Raw genomic sequence first — 20513 nt, 5'->3', positions numbered from 1 at the left:
GCTTCTTGTAAAGGAATATTACTTTTTATTAGTCTCAAGAATTGGTTCATCTTCTTGTGCGGCTTGTATATAGTTTTGATTGAAGCTCGTTTAAGAATTCTAAGAATATAAAACTGAGTTTGTTTGTTTCCACGCACTAATTTAAGGAACTTTCGAATCGATTTCATGATTTCAAAAGGATACCATTGGATATGCACGTGATCTTTAAGTCCCGTGGGCTATATGATATGTACCACGGGCGATGCCGAGGCTAACCACTAGTTAATCATATAGCGTCAATATTATTAAACTTGATTAATTACCGTTATAGGATAAAAAACAAACAATTCATTAAGTATATTTAATTCATAAAAAAGTCTTTACAATACATTTGAAATACAATTTTCATTTGAAATAATACATTAAATGCGAATTAATACAGTCTTAGTGTCCGACATTGAAAAGATGGAAAAGGAAAAAAAAAGTTGATAAATTTATCTTTTGAACTTTGTATAAAACAAATCTCAAATAAAATAAATAACGCAAATATATGCCCATCTGTCCGTCCGCATGTGAAATAAGAGAAAAGCTCTAACTTTCTTTGAAATGCATTCAGTCTGTAAGCGAACTTCGTAGAGACATGTTGTGTCCAACTATCACATACTTTTACTTATGGATTTTTGTTAAGAACACAATTCTATATTGTTATGTCGAAATTAATATTTACATCTTGTTTCAATATTAATGTACGTATTTCCATTTGTTTTTTATTTAATTGAGTCAGCTTTAATACAAGTAAATTATTTTATATGTCTAGCGTATATTATATGGAACTGATAACACTGAAACATTTTTTGATCTTTTTTTAAGCTTTTATTACAATTTCTATGACTCGGGATTTCTAGAAAGTACAATACGTGAATATATGTCACTAAAACAAACAAAAACTCTTCTGCACAGTATTCAATATTACTTGTTTTAAATATATCTTATGACTTTATGTAACTGAACTTTTTTCAAGAAATTTTCAGTAAAAATTGCTAGTTTCACATTTCAACTGAAATATACTGTAGTTCTGTTTGTTCTTAGAATAGAATAAAATTAAGTAGACATCGATATAATAGTTTATAATACAATTGGTGACTATATTGAGCTTAACTGGCGCGCGGACCCAACTTCCGTAGACATCCAAGACCCTGAAATAACATAAAGATTAGAAGATTTATCCAGTTTTATTGCGATAAAAAGTACTCCATAAGACATTTCTCTAAGTAAAGTGAATAATATGTACGTGAGAGGTTATTTTAATGCAAAATTAAGGAAGTACATGCGTAGATTATAGACTGAATTATCGCATGGGCTACAACTGCAAAATATCAATGAAACTGTTCCTGCTAAATTTGTTAGCCACTTGGTGATGGTTATAGGAATGATGCTAATGATGGTAATGATGACGATAGTAATGATACTGATAACGATACGAATATTTATGATGGTTATAATAAAGAAAATGATGATACTGGTAACGATAACGATATTTATGAGAGTTATAACAAAGAAAATACTGATAGTGATGACGACGATTCGAAGGATGATGATGAATTACGGCTATTACACAATGATGATTATAATAAAGACGATTGGTACGTCAAAGAAAGGCGGGCTTCAACGACAGACTGGTTAATTGCACAGAAACAGATTTACCCGCAACCATACTAATTAATTTCTTACTTATTTTATAATATCGTTAATGACATGCTGCAATAATTGCTGAGCCAAGACCCTTTCTAAGAACACATTTGTATCTGTCCTGTTTTTTTTCCCCTCTTTGACAATTTTTATTTGTTTAATTGTTTTTTGTATTGTAATTGTTGTGTATTTTAATAAACTTCTAATCAATCAATCGATCAATCAATAATGGTGACAATTTAAATGATGATGATGATGATGTTGCAGCCTCACCTGTTCCTGATACTCCTGGCGGGTGAGCCAGAAGTTGTCTCTGTTTTTGCAAACCTCCGCGAGCACAGCGCCGCCGATGAAAACCATGTCCTTCCTGCGCGGAGGGTCCTCGATGCGAATCTTGAATTTCTGAAAGGATGATATTACAATTGTAATAACTATACTAATATCAAAATGCTCAAGAGTTTGTTTGTTTGGTTGAACGCGCTAATCTCATGAACTACTGGTCCGATTTGAAGAATTCTTACAGTGTTATAAAATATATATATTGAGGAATTTATAGTATTTTTATAGGATATTGCTCCAGGCTATATATTATGTACTACGGGCGAAACGGAATCTGTTGTTGGTAATTTCATTAATTCACATAATGAAGACATGACACAAAAATCTGAGCGATAGAATATGGATAAAGCAGCAGAATATCGAACTTTCAATGCATCGTAATTGTTTTATAGTTGAAAATATAATTATAGTGCGTATAAAGTGACAAATTAAATCAAGAATTTATAATTTAATTTGAACTCTTCAAAGCCCTTTTCGCAAGAAAAAAACCTAGCCAATGTCCTATAGTTTAAGTGAACAATGTTGTTTAATAATTACGTGTTTAGTTGATTATATGCAGTATGCAGTGTTCAGAGTTTACTGTTTAATGTTTGTTTTAGATGTAGAATACAAATCTAAGGCAAACATGCACTAAATTTTTGTTATATATCAAGCATTTAGCAGAGTATAGACTTACCTAACACTTAACATGCACATCGTTTAGTGTTTACTATGTGTGTAGTGTATGTATTATTTAGTGTTAAGTGTATGCGTAGTGCGTGTATAGTGTTTAAGTGTTCAGTGCAGTGCACTCACAGCGAGCTTATCGCAGTCGTTCCTCAGAACTCTCTCGAGGTACAGCTGCTTGATCTCGCGCTCGAGGCGGGAGGGCAAACCCGGATACATGGTGGAACCTCCGGATAGCACTATGTGCTTGTACAACTCGTTGCGCATGTCGATGTCCGCCGCCTGAAAGGATATCGTTGAAGTGATAACTTCTCATGGGAGGGTGAACCACATTTCGTTACGTAACGCGTTACGCCACAAATCTGTCTGGCTTCCATTTTTTTCACTTCCAAAAAAGCTACATAACTGTCAAGCATAATTAAAATTCGCTCATTGGTTACGCGTGAGTTACAAAGATACACCAATATCAGTAGGACGGAAATAGGATATTTATAATTTTTCATTGCATATTGTGTGTACTAAAGGTAACAAAAAAATACAATACGAATCAATACATTAGCTATAATGGACGTGCAAATTATGTCACCTCCACAATATTCTATAATAAAAGAAAAATCACATACGAAACGGTTTATTGTTTGTACCTCTTTATCTATTTTTGAAAACTTAAAAACGCATCTAAGACAGAATATAGAACTATAGATTTTTACAATCTCAAACACTGTAAGTCTATGATAAAAATACACTCACCTGAATAGTATTAAAGACAAGTTCAGCTATACCTTGCCCTTCCACATTGATCAAGTGAGGTTGGAATAAAGCTTCTGGGGCTTCAAACCTCTCACCGCCGACTTTAATTACTCGACCATCGGGTAACTGTTAGAAAAGAGAAATTTTCATATTAATGATAATGACGTCAAAATTGTTATATGTTTAGAATAAGTATGGACATATAATAGAACCTTGGGGCACACTACGTTTTAAGAATAAATAATCTTATTAAAAAGAAGAAAATACGAATAAATATGTATTTATATCATTGGAAATTTATTGCAAAAAGAATATAGATTGTAGTGTGAGCATACAACTGATTGTGCATAAAGTATGATAAAAAGTAACAGTTTAGTTATCACATTAACTAAACTGTTATAGAATTTCATAGATTAAGAAATCATGCATGTAATTTTTTCAAGGCGTTTGACTCATTCCAGCCGAAACTAATATGATAAGTAAAGAGACTGGACTTATTAGGTTTAAGTATATGTAATAATGTACTCAAGAAGTAACAAGCCGCTTGTTCTTTAACTATTAGAAAGCTCCATCAAAATATTAAATCTGGCACAAAGAAAAATACACACTCTAAAACCTTCATGTCCCAATTTCAACCTTACTCCTTACCACATAAGGTTCCACCAGCACCGTGGTCTCCCAGGCCAGACGCTGTTCCTGCTCCACATTGTATCCTATGTAGCAGAGCTTCTCCTTCATCATCCTCACCGTCTCGAAGTCAGCTGAGTGATTGAACGCGTACCCTCGGAGCAGGAGCAACTAAAGTTGGTGAATTTTTATTTATATCTATTTTCTTTTACTCTGATTAAAGCTTTAAAGATGTATACGCACATTGATTTTCGTCATTGTGAAAAATTTTAGACCTAGATTAGAATTTAGCAAAATTATTTACATGCACTGATTTTATTCAAACTCAAACATTTATTCATCCAATTAGACTTCTTATATAAGCACTTTTGAATCGTCACAACACGGTTTGGACAATTACCACTTTTATTGCGTTACAAATTACGCTGCCCTGTTTTTACCTTTTTTACCATTAGCCTTTTACCTTACCATTGACCTTAACCTTTACTTTACCCCCATTACCTTCCCTGACTTTGGTGATATTTGGAACAGGAACGCATCGTTCTATAAGTGTTTTATTCCTATTTCTTTAATCAAACTTTACCTTAATAAGATACCGTGTGATATCTCGGCCGGCGATGTCCAGCCGTCTCGTCAGATGCGGCAGAGCGAACTCTTCGTACACGGGACAGATGTGTGTCACGCCGTCACCTGCGAGACATTCAACTGAACTTAGACTAAGCAATTTTAAATAAAATAAAAAACAAGTAAGTTAGCATAACCATTTTGCTTGAACTTCTTCTAAGTTTGTAAGGATGTGTATGTGTTTGTTGCTCTTTCACGAAAAAACTGCTGAACCGATTGCAATGAAATTTGGTACGTAGATAGCTGGACAACTGGAATAACATAAAGGCTACATTTTATCCCGATTATTCTACGGGATACGGACTTACGCGGGTGAAACCTAGTATTTTAATATAATTAAAAATAGAGTCAATTTGAGAACCTCCACTAGATGGCGTTTTTATGAAATGTCGAGAAATATGCATGTATATATTAAAAATATATTTGCAATTTCATTTTCACGCTTGCATAGATAATATCGGTATAGTATTGTATTACCTGAATCCACAACCACACCAGATATAAGTCCTTGTGCGTAGAGAGTGAGCACAGCTTGTATGGCGATGTAGGCACTATCGAATCCATACTCTTCAAACATAACCTATAAATAAAATACGTCACTTTAATAAATAGATAGTATAGAAGAATAAAATCAAACTATTCAGGATATTCAAACAGAAACTGTGAACAAATTAATGTGTTTATAAGCTAATTGTTACGTTTTTTTCCATTATTGGTTTTTAATATATTATATTTCATTCATATTTCGCACACAAATTTCATTCTAAAAAATAGATATTTTATGTTTTGAGTCACCAATAATTTTTAAAAAATAGCAAACTTTAAAAAAACAACAAAAAAAATCTCTGTCATGTCAACAACTAAACTAAAACATAACAGATTTGTAAATCCATCACATCTTAACACGGCCTCACCTCAATCATCTTCTCCCTATTCTTGGTGGGGTTCATGGGCGGTTCGGTGAGCAGTATCTTGGTCTCCTTGGGGTCGATGTTCATCTTGCTCGGCCCGAACGTGTAGTCCCACACGTGGCACATGTCCTCCCAGTTGCGTACCACCTGTGGTGATCATTTAATATATAATTTTGGATACATTAGAAAAAATTCATTTATTGACAGAAAAGTGTTTGGAGATAATGAAAGAGGTAGGTTATAGGAGGTAAAAGTAAATAAAATATGTAAAAACACTAATGTACAATGAAAAGATTCCACAAATTCTACAAAAAAAAAAAAAATAGTAATTTATATCCATTAAATATGAAATACATATAATAAATAGATTGTGTTCATAACCTTTTTTATAAAAATCATATATTTTGCTTATTAATATAATGGATAACAATTTAATGAACATTTACCCCATTTTCCATTGGATAGCTAACTTCCAGCATTGATCGGAGCTGAGATGCTTCATCACCGACCATTAAATCCTGTAAAATACATAACATTAGTACTTATAATTTACAATGTCTAACTTCAATCAAGCTATTAGTACTTTTAATAAAAAAAAATACAAAAACAACACTTTTATTAATGCTATTTTTAGAATAATCGTAAAATGTGTTTGATTGAGAATTATAAATGATATTCACAAGCAAAATAAATCTGGATACTGTCTGTAACCACCTTGGTCTATATCTACATAAGTTTATAATTTATTCTTTTATAATAATAATAATACTCATAAATACAAGCAAGTAAATTAGGCTATATTTCATGTGCAGTATTGAAAGCTTAAAATAAACCTCTACATTTCATATCCTAATCTAATAATGATATAAATTCACAATGTATAATTACAACATAATATTATTGTAATTATTACATATGGCAAATAAATAATTAAGCTATCTTCCACTATGTTTACCTGCACATTCTCAGAGTCAAACGTCTGGCAAGCATGAAACGTTTTATATAATTATTATTTCCTTTAACACATTATAAATGAATCATTTTAACTAATGGATCCTTCTTTCGATTGCACCAGGAAATGATCGCATTGGCATAATCATTGGTAAAAGGGCCAAAAGCTGATAAGTGTTTATTTTATTTGCCTTTTTTGTCCTATGTAGATATATTAATTTGGATGTATAGATATGAATATCTGTAATACTGTTTATTCTTTCATTGTATTAGTATTTATTTACATTGTAGAGTATTTATTATAACAATGGCAGGCGAGGGAAAATATTTAACACTCATACAACAATCACAGGCATGGAGTTAAATAAATAATGATAAATTTCAACAAAAAAAAAAGATACATAAAAGGTACATTAATATAACAATTCACATATATTACAAATCCTACAAACATACTGGCCAGTTATAATTGCATCTTAAAGCAGTACTAATTTCAATGTGGAAAATTGATGGTGCTACACAACTCTGTCTTTTTCTCACAGTGGAATTAGAACTACATTAAGATATAATGCTAACCCTTCAGGACTTTAGTTATTAATTCCAAGATTTTATTAAGTCTAGAATTCAAACTTTACATTCTTATTATTGATTTATTGTTAACAAAACATGCTTTGATTATTCCATTTAAAATGAACATTGCCATTCAAAAGTACGAAAACTTACTCTGATACAAATATCCTGAAAAAAGTTCAGATACTTTTAATACAGATAAAGGTTTTTTTACAAAGTTTATAATAAGCTTAGATAATAATACACATTTCGAAAAGGTAACATTGTTGTGTCATCAATTAATATTATTTGGAACTTATAGAACCAAAAATATTAACAAAACCAATGCAAAATACTACTAGTATTTTCGCCTAGTTAACTGCAAGTAGAAGTCACACACTGATATAAGTACAACAATAGAAAATGTTTTATCACAAAAGGGATTTTGTAAAAAAAAATAAAATTAAAAAATACTTGAAATGAAAATAGTTAGACAAGAAGGAATAAACGATCGTAACAATATGAAAAACAATGATTCATACCTTGACATCAATTTCACCGATTTTATTCTCTGCTCTAATAATCGGCCTGCCTACCATGGATGGAAAAATAAAGGCAGGGAAATTACTTCCAGCGTATCCACATTTGACGAACTGCAAAGCGAATTTCGATGATGAATCAAATGCTTATCGGAAACAAATTACGATGCCTAATATTTATATTATTTGAGGTACTTACACCCGTGCCATTGTCACAAACAATAACTTTCCTTCCTTGATCATCCATATCGATATAAAAAGCCTTTCTTTATTTAAATTAGACTCTAAATTATTAATTCCACAAAATCGGCACCCCACAAATACAATCTACTGTACTCGGAAGTGACAGTTTTATGAAATCATAATTTGACAACGCCAAGTTATTGTGGAAAAAATAGAGAAAAGACCCTTAACGCAAGCAGCTTAGCGTTTCATTTAGTTTGTACTTGCTGTGTTGAGATGAGCAGCGACAGTGACACACCTCAATTGAATGTGTAGCTATATCAAAATATAGGACCAGATGATTATTTGATTTCTTTAGCAAGTACCTAGGAAAACCTAGGAAAAATGTGCATGTGAATCCTAACAATAAACTTTTACAAAAAGTAATGGGTAATGTAAATAAATTCGAAAAGTGCATCCACATACATAATTGTATGTATGTTGTCCATGTATATCGGTTTATTGGTATATTATTTCAGGCTTTTACGCTTAATAAATGTTTATATATAAGTGTATAATCTATGAATGTTTAGTCAATCTATTCGTGGTATAGGCTTAATAATCCTTCGTTATCTTATACAGATAAATTGACGTTATAAATTAATCAACATTTTAATTAATGGCAGTACTGCGTTGCCAATGCCCAGACGTCAAACCTACTGTCACTGTCACTCAATTATTGTACTAGTCTTTGCTGTCACTTCTCAACGTGAAATTAAACATTTCACGTGTGTTTGTTATTGTAATAAATAAAAAGTACATGATATGACTGAAACATAATTAAATAACAAGATGAAGCATATAAGGTTTGAAGAAAACATTTTAGTAGACGAAGCCTACACAAACTTCGGTAAAGTCGACAAAAATGCAGATCAAAAGAAAGGTTATGGGATAGCCAAGAATTTTGCTGAAAATCTTGAATATGGAGAGAAAAAGAAATGGTATCAACAGGTAAAAAAATCACAAAATTGAACTTCATAGTTTTATCAATAGGCTACTTTCCAAACCTATATAAAACTGAAGTTTAGATGGTTAATATAATAACAATATGTTTCTCCTACTTTAATTCAGATTTTGTTCCTTAGATGCCTGAAGAGCCATCTATAATAAGTAAACAGCCGTCCCATACGGAAGTCGAGGAATTTAGGATAGAAGCAAACAGTGCATTGCATGGGGACACATTAGCTTATGAAACAAGTAAGTAGATCGTTTTATTTTTAACCCCTGACCCAAAACGAGGGGTGATATACGTCTGTATTATATCCTAAGTCTCAACTGGATAGACCAATACTGATGAGGGTTTTATTTGAAAGTAAGTTCCTTGCAGTTGTTCTTAGCTATTTGATGAACATTAGTCAAAGAAGTGTATCCACAAAATGTTGGACACAACTATTAGAACACTAGCTGCGCCCCGTGGTTTCACCCGCGTATGTCCGTATCCCGTCGGAATATTGGGATAAAAAGTTGCCTATGTTATTCCAATTGTCCATCTATCTACGTACCAATTTTCATTGCAACCGGTTCAGAAGCTTTTGTGCATTTATAATATTAATAGGACTATGTTGTTTCAAGTATGAGCTGGTTTTTTAAATTTAAATCTAATTTATAATAAAGTTGCGTTATGTAGTAAGTTCCATGCTGTGACCATATGAATATGAACCCTTACCACTAATTAAACCTGTCATAAATGATATCTTTAGCAAAAATTATATACATTTTACTATAATTACAAACTGATTGATACATAAATGATACCTGAATCAGATTATATTTTAATGTAATTAATTAATTTTCTAGAGACAAGCAAAAGTGGCTCTTCAGATCACCAGTGGGCAAGAACCTTGCTCAATAAAGGTACTATCGGAGACAGAGTAGCGGCTGCCACCATACTTGTACAGGTATAGAAATGTTTAAACAGAAACCTTTTATTTTTTGCTTTTGAAGCATTCTTTTTAAATTTTGGCCTCATAGTATAATAATATGTTGGTATCCCTTTCAAAGAATGATGTAGCTACAAATCTGCCTCACAAAAAATCCTGAATTATAATAATATAAATGTGTAAGTGTGTTTGTTTGTTCTACTTTCACAGTTTTATTATATGATTTTTGTGTGTGGGGATAGTTAGGGAGCTAAAGAGTGATATAGACTTCTCTTTGCTATGGTGGAACATCTCATCCCCGTGAGATCTTTTATGATGCTCTTTTGAATCACTTTTAAATAAATTCCAATAGATGGTGTTGTATTTAAAATGTTGCTTGTTATATCAGAACTATTAATTTGCTAAGATCATGAGGGTGAAGTTATGAGCAGTAAGCTAGTTTATAATATTCTATCCTGTGTTTGCTTTTGCGATATAAATTTTAATACAAAACTGATGAGTTTGTCTTTTTGTTACGAGGCGCTAATAATTTCTCAAAGTAATAGAAGGATTCCAAAAATTCTTCAATCTCTTCATTCTTCTATTTCTTTTTTATTCTTTTCTGTTTGACAACTAGTTCTTTATGTAAGATCCTGTAAAACTATAACAAATGAAAAATATGACATTGTAGCTTAATGTTTCCAGGATAACCCAGTATACAATTTAACGGCATTGAGAAATTTGGTCAATAATGTAAAACCAGCTAAGAAAAAAGATGGTATTGTTATCATTGGTAAGTTTGTTCATACATTGATGTTGCTAATCAATTGATTCAATTTGTAGTATGCAATTTATATTACAGATAATATATTTAAAAAGCTATTACATTGATGCCAAAATTTAAACCTTAAACTGGTGTGAAATTTAATTGCTAAGATTGCATTGTAGGTTGGAGTTAGGCACAATCTGCTCATATAAATAAAATTATTTCTAGTCTCTTAAATTTTTCAGTTTCTTTTATCATCAACCACAGATTGTACTCCCATTTTATTACAGCCAAAAGCATGCAACACAGTACCACATAAAAGATATTACTCTAATACTTTGTATACATCATTTCAGATGCTCTATCAGAACTCATGATATCTGATCTTCTGATACCAGACACGAAGTTGCGTACATTCGAGCAACACGCGCTTGGCCATTTAGACGAAATGACATCTGGCAACAAACAAACAAGACGGAATATACTTAAACTGTGGTTCTTCGAGGACCAGTTGAAAGAGTTATATGGCAGTATGTGTTCTTGTTTAAATAATATTAATATTGAAAGATGATAATAATCATATATTTTTATGTGTGTTGAACACGCTTCGACACCCCCACAGAAAACCGGCGTGGCGTAGTTACCGTGTTTCATTGGGTGAGTGGGGGAGCTGGAGGCCCATATGCTTTTTCCTTACCCTTTCCAAATCTTTCTTTCATTTACCTCATTAATCCTTTTTGTATCTCACACTTTAAAATCGGCAATCCAATCATGTCTCTCTTAATGTTTATAGGCGGTGGTAGTGCTTACCAAAAACAAAAAAAAAAAACCATCAGGCGACCCACTAGCTCCCTTGTCGACTATGGCATAAATAATGATTTTAATATTTTGCAGCATATGTGGAAGCGTTAAACAAATTCGCTCACGATTCAGTGGAAGCAAACAAAGAGAAAGCTGTCAGCGCTATGTCATATTTGCTTATGCACCATCCAGAGAGAGAAAAGGTGATTTATGCTTTACTATCATCCTGTTTAAAGTGAAAATTAAATGATTTAGAGTCTAGTAATTAATAAAATTCAAAACTGATTGTCTGAGCTTATGTTTAGAAAGAATAGACTTCAATAATTTTTAAGGCAACAATTTCAAAGCCAATGTTCTATATATTAGACAATTGAATTGGTCTTTAACTAATTTAATGTAAAAATGTTTATTTTTGTTAATTGTAATATCGCAATTTGTGTGGGCTATATGTATTTATGATGTCATCTATAAACTTTACAAATACCCTCATTCAAAATTAATTTATTTGGAAATTACTTTAATTTGTATTGATTTTAAATTTCTGTTATGAAAAACAAAAGTATATCACTAAACATTTATTTTTAGATGTTACTAAACAATATAATCAACAAACTCGGTGATCCGTCGCAAGCAGTCGCATCGAAAGTGATCTATCATTTGTGCCAACTGCTTTTCAACCATCCGAACATGAAGAATGTGGTTCTTGCTGAGATAGAAAAGATGCTGTTTCGGTGAGATGTTGATCTATTTTAAAAGGCTTTTATTAGCTTCACCTATATGTTAGTAACTGAATCCTTCAGACTCAATTTTGCCCCACTTTAAACGACTAGCTGCACCCCGCGGTTTCACCCGCGTAAGTCCGTATCCCGTAGGAATATCGGCTTAAAAATGTTGTTATTGTGTTATTCCAGTTATCCAGCTGTGTACGTACCAAATTTCATTACAATCGGTTCAGTAGTTTTTGCGTGAAAGAGCAACAAACACACACACATCCTTACAAACTTTCGCATTTGTAATATTGCTAGGATAGTAGGATTAATGACAATAAAGTATAATTACTTAAGTTAGTAAGCTAAAATATACTACTATACATATTAAAAATACTCAAGAAATTATATAATGTATACTATATAAACAATTTTCTTACATATACTCTGAATGGAAAGGAGCAAGTGAAATAATTTAGTTGATTCTGTTATTAAAGCGAGTTCAGTTTTAGTTTCTGTAAAGTATAATTATTATAAAAAATATCTTAGTAAGTGGTGAGCACATAACTGAAAATAAAAAATAATACTTATCTATATTTTCAGTGCAAACATATCGCCGCGTGCGCAATATTACGGCATATGTTTTCTGAACCAATTCTATCTTGGCAAAGACGATTCGAAGATAGCGGAAGGTCTCATAAGGATTTATTTCTCATTCTTCAAGGCGTCTATTAAAAAGGTTAGTCGTTTCAATGTTTTTTAATACCAACAGATAAGTAATGAAATATCTATTTATATAAATGCCTTAATATACATTCATAGTAATACACTATATGGAGGGAGTATGAAAATCCAGATTATAATGTTCGAAACTATAAACTTCCTTCGAGAAATTTTTTAATTTAAATAGCATTAAGCATTAATTACAAGTGGTTTTTGTCAGAATACAATTTAATATTATACTCGTATGAATAGAAAGAAGGAAGAAGAAATCATTTATGTTAATGCACACATTGCAGTACATAATAGAGAACAACAGAAGAAAATAAATCAGAGAAGCACAAAAACTAAATTTAACAGCTAGGCATACCCTTGTGCGTGGACCAAAAACGCCACTCAGGAAACCTGAGGCATAACGCCTCAGCTCTGATTTTTATTGACCCCAATACAACAAATGCAATTTGCTAAATTTTTGTGTATCTGTGGTACCAAAATATCGTCTGTGTACAAACTAGCGCCACCTGTATAACTTTACTAGAAATTAGAATATATGTTAGTCTGTCAGTGACTATACCTGAATTTTATTACAATAAGTGTATCTGAACCATATATTTACATAGTTTTTAATAATTAGTTATTATTAACGAAATGCATCTTTGTTACTTGAATCAATAAGTAAAATGTCTTATATATAAAATACCCTTGTCAAAATTATAGCTACCAAACTCCTTCGAAACGACTGGACCGATTCTTTCGAAATTTTTGAAGTGAAACTTCTATAGAATTATTGTGATTTCAAACCTGATGCAACGGAAAAACCACAGGTAAAAGACACAAATACAAAAATGTGTAGAATGAAGCCGGCAAATAATGAAACAGACATATTATTTTATAATTTATATATATTCATCTCATTCTTTTGTCGATTTACTGAAGTTTCACTTCTATCGTGTGTGAATCGCACACACACCTTTTTTTTATTGTGCGCATATTGGGTATGTCTGAGAATCGGCCAACATCTAGTTTTTACACCCCTAAATGATAAGACTAAGGCAGAAAAGCGTTTGCCGGGTCAGCTAGTATTTGTATAATAAAATGATGAGATGAGATGAATTTTCCAGGGCGAAATCGACTCCCGGCTGATGTCAGCTATATTGACGGGCGTGAAGCGTGCGTACCCGTTCGCGGACGCGGACCGACTGACGGACGCTGCCGCGCACGTGGACGCGATACACAAGCTGGTGCACCTCGCCGGCTTCAATGTTGCCATACACGCGCTCGCCCTGCTCTACCACGTCAGCGGGTCGTCCAAGAGCGGGGCGGATAGGTGAGCTCTTACTGGTGGCTCTACATGCCTCTACGTGGCTCTACCTGTCTCTAGCTGGCTCTACCTGTCTCTAGCTGGCTCTACCTGTCTCTAGCTGGCTTTACCTGTCTCTAGCTGGCTCTACCTGCCTCTACCTGTCTCTACCTGCCTCTACCTGGCTCTATGTTACTGTGTGGAGGTCATAGTTTTCTGAGTATTTGCAGCCATCCATAAATTACACGAGCCCTCACTCCCCGTATTACTCGTCACACACAGTCACATTATAAGGAGCCCCTGCCCCCTCATGTGACGTCGCACAGTTTCAATTTTAAGCAGGTACCTTAAAAGAAAACAGTTTCCATTGTTAGTTCGAGTTCGTTAATTTTAAATATCTTATCATAACATGTGACGTCACAAAGGTTTTGATCCCCCCCCCCCCCTTTTCACTGGCAAATAAAATGGTAGTATAATTTTTGAACAAATATGGAGTTATCAGTGAAGATTCGGAGAGAGATCTCATTAATGCAAAGATTCATAAGCTAGTACCAATTTCCATTTTCAGATACTACACGGCGCTGTACCGGAAGCTGACGAACGCGGAGATGTTCAGCACCGCCCACTCGGCGCTGTTCTTCTCGCTCGTGTACAAGTCGCTGAAGCAGGACAGCAACATAGAGCGCGTGGTCGCGTTCGTGAAGCGGCTGCTGCAGCTGTGCGCGCACGCCGCGCCCGCGCAGGCCTGCGGGATGCTGTTCCTCATCTCGCAAGTGCTCAAGGACGGCGCGAAGAGAGACGCCGTCAAGCTGGTGTGGGCTAAGCGGGAGGTTAAGGAGGTTGGTAAATTTTAACCGGCTTAAAAAACTTAGGAGGTTCTCAATTCAAATGTATTTATTTTGTGTGTGTTTGTAATCTTACAGCTTTTAACTGAATCGATTTTGATGATAAGTTTTATATTCAAAGGCTGTTGCTTGTGGAAGAATGATTGAATGATTTGAATTTGCCCTAGTTATAACAATTTGAAAGCCGTTTAATTTTTTTTTAATAATATTTGTCGTATTGGTTAATTTGTGTGTAAGGAAAAGGAATACGCATAAAAATGATTAGATAAGACGAGCGTTTCCCCGCAGCTTCATTTGCACGTGCATATATTAGAATTCAAATTACAGACAGACAATATAATTTACATATACTACCACAAAGTAGTACTTTAGGAAGGTTCGCAAAGTTTTCCACCTAAACTGACAAATTTTCTATTATGTGTGACATCACAAAATAATGATGTACCTAATAGAAGATCTGTTTACTTCCAAAGGAAACAAAAGAAACAGAGATTCAAGACGTGGACGCAGAGAATTCACAGACGTCTGAGACGGAAAACAACATAAATGACACGAGTGTAGAAGAGACCGTCCAAGAGGAGAAAGAGTATAAGAAAATTGATCTATTGAAGGGAGATAAGAAAGATCTTTTGATGGGTAAGTTTTATTTCCTAATTTAAAAAACATGTTTGTGTGTTTTAGTGATTTAGTTACTTATAATAAATTGTAAAGATACTTTTAAAATATGTGGTTTGAAAAAATTACGCACTTTAATGACAGAATAAACTTTATTGTCTCACTTACTCTTGTGCAGAGTATATGTAAGAAAATTATTTAATCCTGGCGATCCTAATCTGGATAATAAGATAAACGCATGAAATAATTGTAGGGTCACCGAACCTTGATAAGTGTACAAAGTTTTAATTAAATCTGTCCGTATAAAGTGGGTCAATATCGAGTCTAAAGGAGCCGGTTATATACAAACATACGGGTGAAGCTAATATAAGCCTGTTAAATTGTTTCACCTTCACGACACCCTTCAACCAATTGGCATACAACTTACTTTCGATCCGTTAACTTTCAGACGATGAAGAAGAAACCTATGTAGACTTGAAAATAGACGAAGACGGTAACATAAAGCCCAGAAGACGCCACGCGTCAGCCGTAAGCGGATGGTACCACGCGCGAGTGAAACCGGAGGGGGGGGAACCGGAGGGGGATAAGGAGATGGACACCAAGATACAACTTAAGAAGACACTCAATATGCAAAAGGTGAGTTGGATGGTTAGTGAGGGGGGATAGTGTTTGTCGAAATGTAGTTAAAGGTAAGTAAACACTTGAGGGTTGGGGATCCCTTTTGCAGAAAAGAATTATGAATTAAAACATCAAGTAATTTTATAGAGGGATTTTAATATGTAATAAAAAAATAAAATTAATACACCAGGAGAAAGATTTACAAACGGCGCCTGAACCGTACTCTAGGAATTCTCTTTTAAAAAAAAACAAAAAATTACATTATTCTAGGTACTATCAGAATACAACCCCATGGCCCGCAACCCCGCGTTTGCGGGGGCGACTTGTAGTGCATACTTTGAACTGCTGCCCCTCGCATCTCACTTCCACCCCACAGTCAAGATGTTTGCTGAGAAGCTGTTAAACAGTGAGTATAATAGCTTTGATGAAGTTTTTTTTTGTGTCATAGCGGACAAATGAACTGGTGGTTAGCCAGATGGTAATCGATCACCAACGCACATGAAAATTCAGGGCAGGGGTAGTGCCTCTGTAAATGCGCTGCCCGCTTTTAAGGGATAAGGAAAGAACTCGAAAGATGGATTGGGATGAGGAAAAGGAAACGGGCCTCCGGCTCCCCCACTCACCGAACATTACACAATAGCACGTTACTATGTCACGCCGATCTTCTGTGGGGGTGTGGTACTTCCCCGGTGCGAGCTGGCCCAATTCGTGCCGAAGCGTGCTCTACTCCCACAATTAACCTTTCATAAAATATTAATTTATATACATTGATATAATTATATTCAAATACCATTTCGTCCATTACAGACCAAATAATCCAGTACAGCGGCGATCCGCTAAAAGACTTCTCCGGGATTCGATTCTTGGACCGTTTCGTGTTCAAGAACCCAAAGCAACGCGCCGACGGGCAGGAGGACGGGCAAGTGAAGAAAGTCAAAGGGTCGCATCCGAAATTCGCGGTCCGAAAGAATTATTTGGCTAAAGGTGTGTTTTTAAGTGTCGCACAAAGTTTTTTAGTGTGTAAGTGTATAAATAAATTAAAGTTAATTATTGAGAATAATAATTGGCTCAAGTGGAGAAACGAGTTGATAAAGTGAAGGGGTTATCCGAAATTCGCAGCTGGAAATGATTATTTGGTTATAGGTATGTTTTCATGTCTTTTTTCTCTATACATATAGAAAACTAGACACTCGTCCCGGCTCCGGCCGGATATCAAGATTCCTCTTATTGTGTTATTCCAAGGGTTAAATGCACCAATCGGGACAAAAAGTATCCTATCACACAAGTCAGCTCATACCCTGTCTGTATACCAAATTACATCAAAATTCGTTCAGTACTTTCAGCGTTATTAAGGCACTAACATCCGAACAATGTTGTCTGAGAATTGGTCGAAAGTTGGTCTGAGAATAGGCCAACACCTACTTTTCATACACTTAAATGATAAGAGTAAGGCAGAACAGCGTTTACTGGATCTGCCAGTTTTATATAAGTACAAAAGTAACTGTCACTATCCGTCTTCATCACACCCAAACCAGCGAACAGATTTAGATGAAAATTGCTATAGAAATAGTTTCAAATCCTAAAATGAACATAGGATTGTTACCATGGAAATCTCATGTGAACGGGAAATATAACAAAAACCTCGACACAGTCTATTTTTTTCTTTACCACGCAGCCGAAAAGCTAGTGTTTTATATTTCTTTGCAATTATAGATCATAATAATTTCGATACGAACGCAATAATAACGCAATGAGGGCTCTTCTTAATGTTTTTTTGTAAATGTTATAACTGTGTATTATGACGATTCAAAAGAGCTTCTATAGGAAGTCTAGTTTAATGAATAAATGTTTAAGTTTGACTTTAATTTTTTTTATGCCTATAGGTATAAAGAGTATACCGGTCAACTCGGCGTCGTATCTAAATGAAGATATATCAAGGATACCTGTTGATGAGAAATTCTTGTATGAGTGAGTATTGTTTGTGTTAACTTGATTGTTCTTTATTAATTTCTTCTCAATAATCTGGTTAAATCAGCTTCACCTGTATGTTTGTATATATATAAGATTTTTTTTTTTTTAACCCGACGTCCTTAGTCTCCCCATAACCACTCTCGCACACTTTTCAAGTGTTCGAAACGTCGCGTTAAATAATTTAATCAATAAATAGAAAGAAAGAAAGAAAGAAAATACATTTATTTATATAAGGTAAAGTTAATAAAAAATAATCTGATTTACAAAACGTTAAATAAACCTCATATAAACGGGAGATTCACTCATCGCGTTCAAAATCCGTTGAAGTCTTTCATTTGTAAATGTAATGAAATACTCGCATAAAATCAAACACAAGTAATTACTAAGATAAATGTACATTATGTCTGTTTAAACAAAACGCAGGTTTCTACAAAAGCGTCGCACTACGTCCAATTCAGATGACGAGAGTGATAACGAGTCCGTCACGAGCGAGGACTTCGAGCAGTACTTGGACACTGTCACGGGGACAAGGAAGGAAGGTACGATGAATACAAAAAGAGTCATACACCGATACACTAATGTGAACATACTATAAGCACATATATATACACACACACACGCATAAATCCAATAATACAAGTGCGTACGTACACACACACACATTCACTTACACGCATACGCTTGCAAGTTGTAACACACGTGCAATAAGTAATAGTTTATGATGGTTTAATTGATGTGTTTAAATAAAAAAATAACAAAATTCGTTCCTTTTAGAATCAGATGAAGAACTCGACTTTCTGGCTGAAGTGCAAGCAACCAAACAGACAAAACCGAAAAAGAAAGGTGATGAAAGCAGCGATGAAGAGATGGCCGGTGATGATGATGATGATGATGATGATGAAGCAGCTCAAGCTGGTAAGTGAATTGTGACTAAGTTGAAATCACAATTCTTCTCATCAGATCTTCTCATCCATTAATAAAAAACATAGTTAAATATTAAAAAACATGTTTTTAAGAATAGAATCAACGAAATTGTCTCTTTAAAGTGTGTCAAAATGGAGTCTAAAGTTGGATAAATACAAATATACATGTGAAGATAAAAGCGGGTTAAAAAAACTAGAATTCTGTACTCCTTCTCAATATAAACACAAATAATTTGTTTTAGGTGGAAGTGATGGTGAATTGGATATATCTGGTGATGATGATGAACCACAACTATCTGGTGAAGATGATGGTAATTATTTAGTTATTCAACATACATTGAAAGTTTACATATATACTCATTTGAATGAATATGTAGCTGTGTTGTTTTTACAACTAATGGTCCGCCCCATCTTTGCTTGTGGTAGACATATAGGTTTACAAAAAAAAATTAATGTTTTTATGAGTAGATTAATGTTTTTTAACGATAATATAACACTGTCTATAAGGAGTTCCTAAATAACAATTCCCCTTTTTGGTTTGTTACCTTTCGACTGTAAGAACATATATTAAGGATTCTGATTTTATTTAAAAGCTGATACTTCCGATTGTTGCCATTAATTGGTCTAGTTCCGCCAATGCTGGTTTCGGCTTTTGTTAATATACTACACATTATATTTGATAAATTGTTTTATTATAGAATTACAACTAGAAGGTAGTGATGATGAAGATGTCATAGATGTACCAGGCAAGAAATCTGCAAAGAATAAGAAATTTAAATTGAAAGGTAATATGTGTTTATAACTTGAATAAAGTGAATTTATTTCAATTCTCTACACATGTAGTAATTCAGATAGTGCATTTTCGTTATTTTTATTACAGCTCTCATACTAATACGACAAATGTGTACTATTTTCTATAGAATTATATAATCAAATGGTTGGTTAAGCAATTAAGTAAATGTCTCTATAGGTCTATAAAGGCATTATATACCAACACAATGCCAAAATCGAACAAAAACATGAAAGGGTATTCACAATCTATGACGATAATCCAGTGTAAAGTTACTTTTTCTAGTACAAATCAAACTTGGAAGAGTTCTCAGTTCTCACCTGCATTTTGTTTTAGGAGGTGACGATATCAGCTCACTATTCGCATCAGCAGAAGAATTCTCAACCCTCCTCGAAGATACAGCAACTAATAAGAAACAAGGCTCTAGTCAAGCTGTCTCAAATAAGGACAACGCAAGCATAAAACAACTAGCTTGGGAGGAAAAACGCGACCGGTGGATCAAGGGATACAATAAAACTATTCTCGGCAAGAAAGGCGGGAAAAATAAGTTTAACAAAAAACAAAATGCAAATTCTCACAAAATGGCGGACAGGAAAAAAGGCGGGAAACGAAAATCTGGCCCGACAGATGGTGCTGGTGGCAAGAAAAAAAAGTTTAAATAAACGCTTATTTCTTTAATAAACATTTGCTAAAATGTACATGCTGTTTTAATGTTTTTTACAAATACATGATATAGCCTAAAAATAAGTAAA

At 33.9% G+C, this 20513-nt stretch overlaps 2 protein-coding genes across 3 annotated transcripts; one reads left to right on the top strand and one right to left on the bottom strand.

Moving 5' to 3' along the window:
- Nucleotides 1-326: 326 nt before the first annotated feature.
- On the bottom strand, nt 327-7986 carry LOC119836056 (actin-related protein 2). 2 transcript variants are annotated; one of them, XM_038361267.1, is made up of 12 exons: nt 7824-7986; nt 7628-7738; nt 6541-6564; nt 6032-6103; nt 5589-5732; nt 5152-5254; nt 4634-4740; nt 4072-4221; nt 3424-3549; nt 2803-2955; nt 1942-2070; nt 327-1175 (listed from the first exon to the last, which is right to left on the bottom strand). In XM_038361267.1, exons 1-12 carry the CDS (start codon nt 7869-7871, stop codon nt 1134-1136), a joined length of 1209 nt encoding a protein of 402 aa, XP_038217195.1. In that variant the 5' UTR covers nt 7872-7986; the 3' UTR covers nt 327-1133. The 2 variants fall into 2 exon arrangements, with proteins under 2 accessions (XP_038217195.1, XP_038217197.1); XM_038361269.1 differs by lacking the exon at nt 6541-6564.
- A 547-nt stretch (nt 7987-8533) lies between these two features.
- LOC119836035 (CCAAT/enhancer-binding protein zeta) lies at nt 8534-20452 on the top strand. Its single transcript, XM_038361206.1, has 20 exons — nt 8534-8797; nt 8932-9043; nt 9644-9744; nt 10411-10498; nt 10828-11001; nt 11366-11475; nt 11858-12003; nt 12583-12718; nt 13821-14026; nt 14568-14838; nt 15318-15480; nt 15908-16095; nt 16348-16483; nt 16885-17061; nt 17961-18045; nt 18472-18587; nt 18823-18963; nt 19214-19282; nt 19670-19756; nt 20098-20452. The coding sequence occupies exons 1-20, from the start codon at nt 8639-8641 to the stop codon at nt 20421-20423; spliced, it is 2991 nt and encodes a 996-aa protein (XP_038217134.1). The 5' UTR covers nt 8534-8638; the 3' UTR covers nt 20424-20452.
- Nucleotides 20453-20513: the final 61 nt, after the last annotated feature.

The sequence above is a fragment of the Zerene cesonia genome, chromosome 22, assembly GCF_012273895.1.
Source record: "Zerene cesonia ecotype Mississippi chromosome 22, Zerene_cesonia_1.1, whole genome shotgun sequence".
In the NCBI taxonomy this organism is placed as follows: domain Eukaryota; kingdom Metazoa; phylum Arthropoda; class Insecta; order Lepidoptera; family Pieridae; genus Zerene; species Zerene cesonia.
The sequence above is the reverse complement of the archived record's forward strand: the minus strand, read 5'-3'. Positions and strand labels throughout refer to the sequence as shown.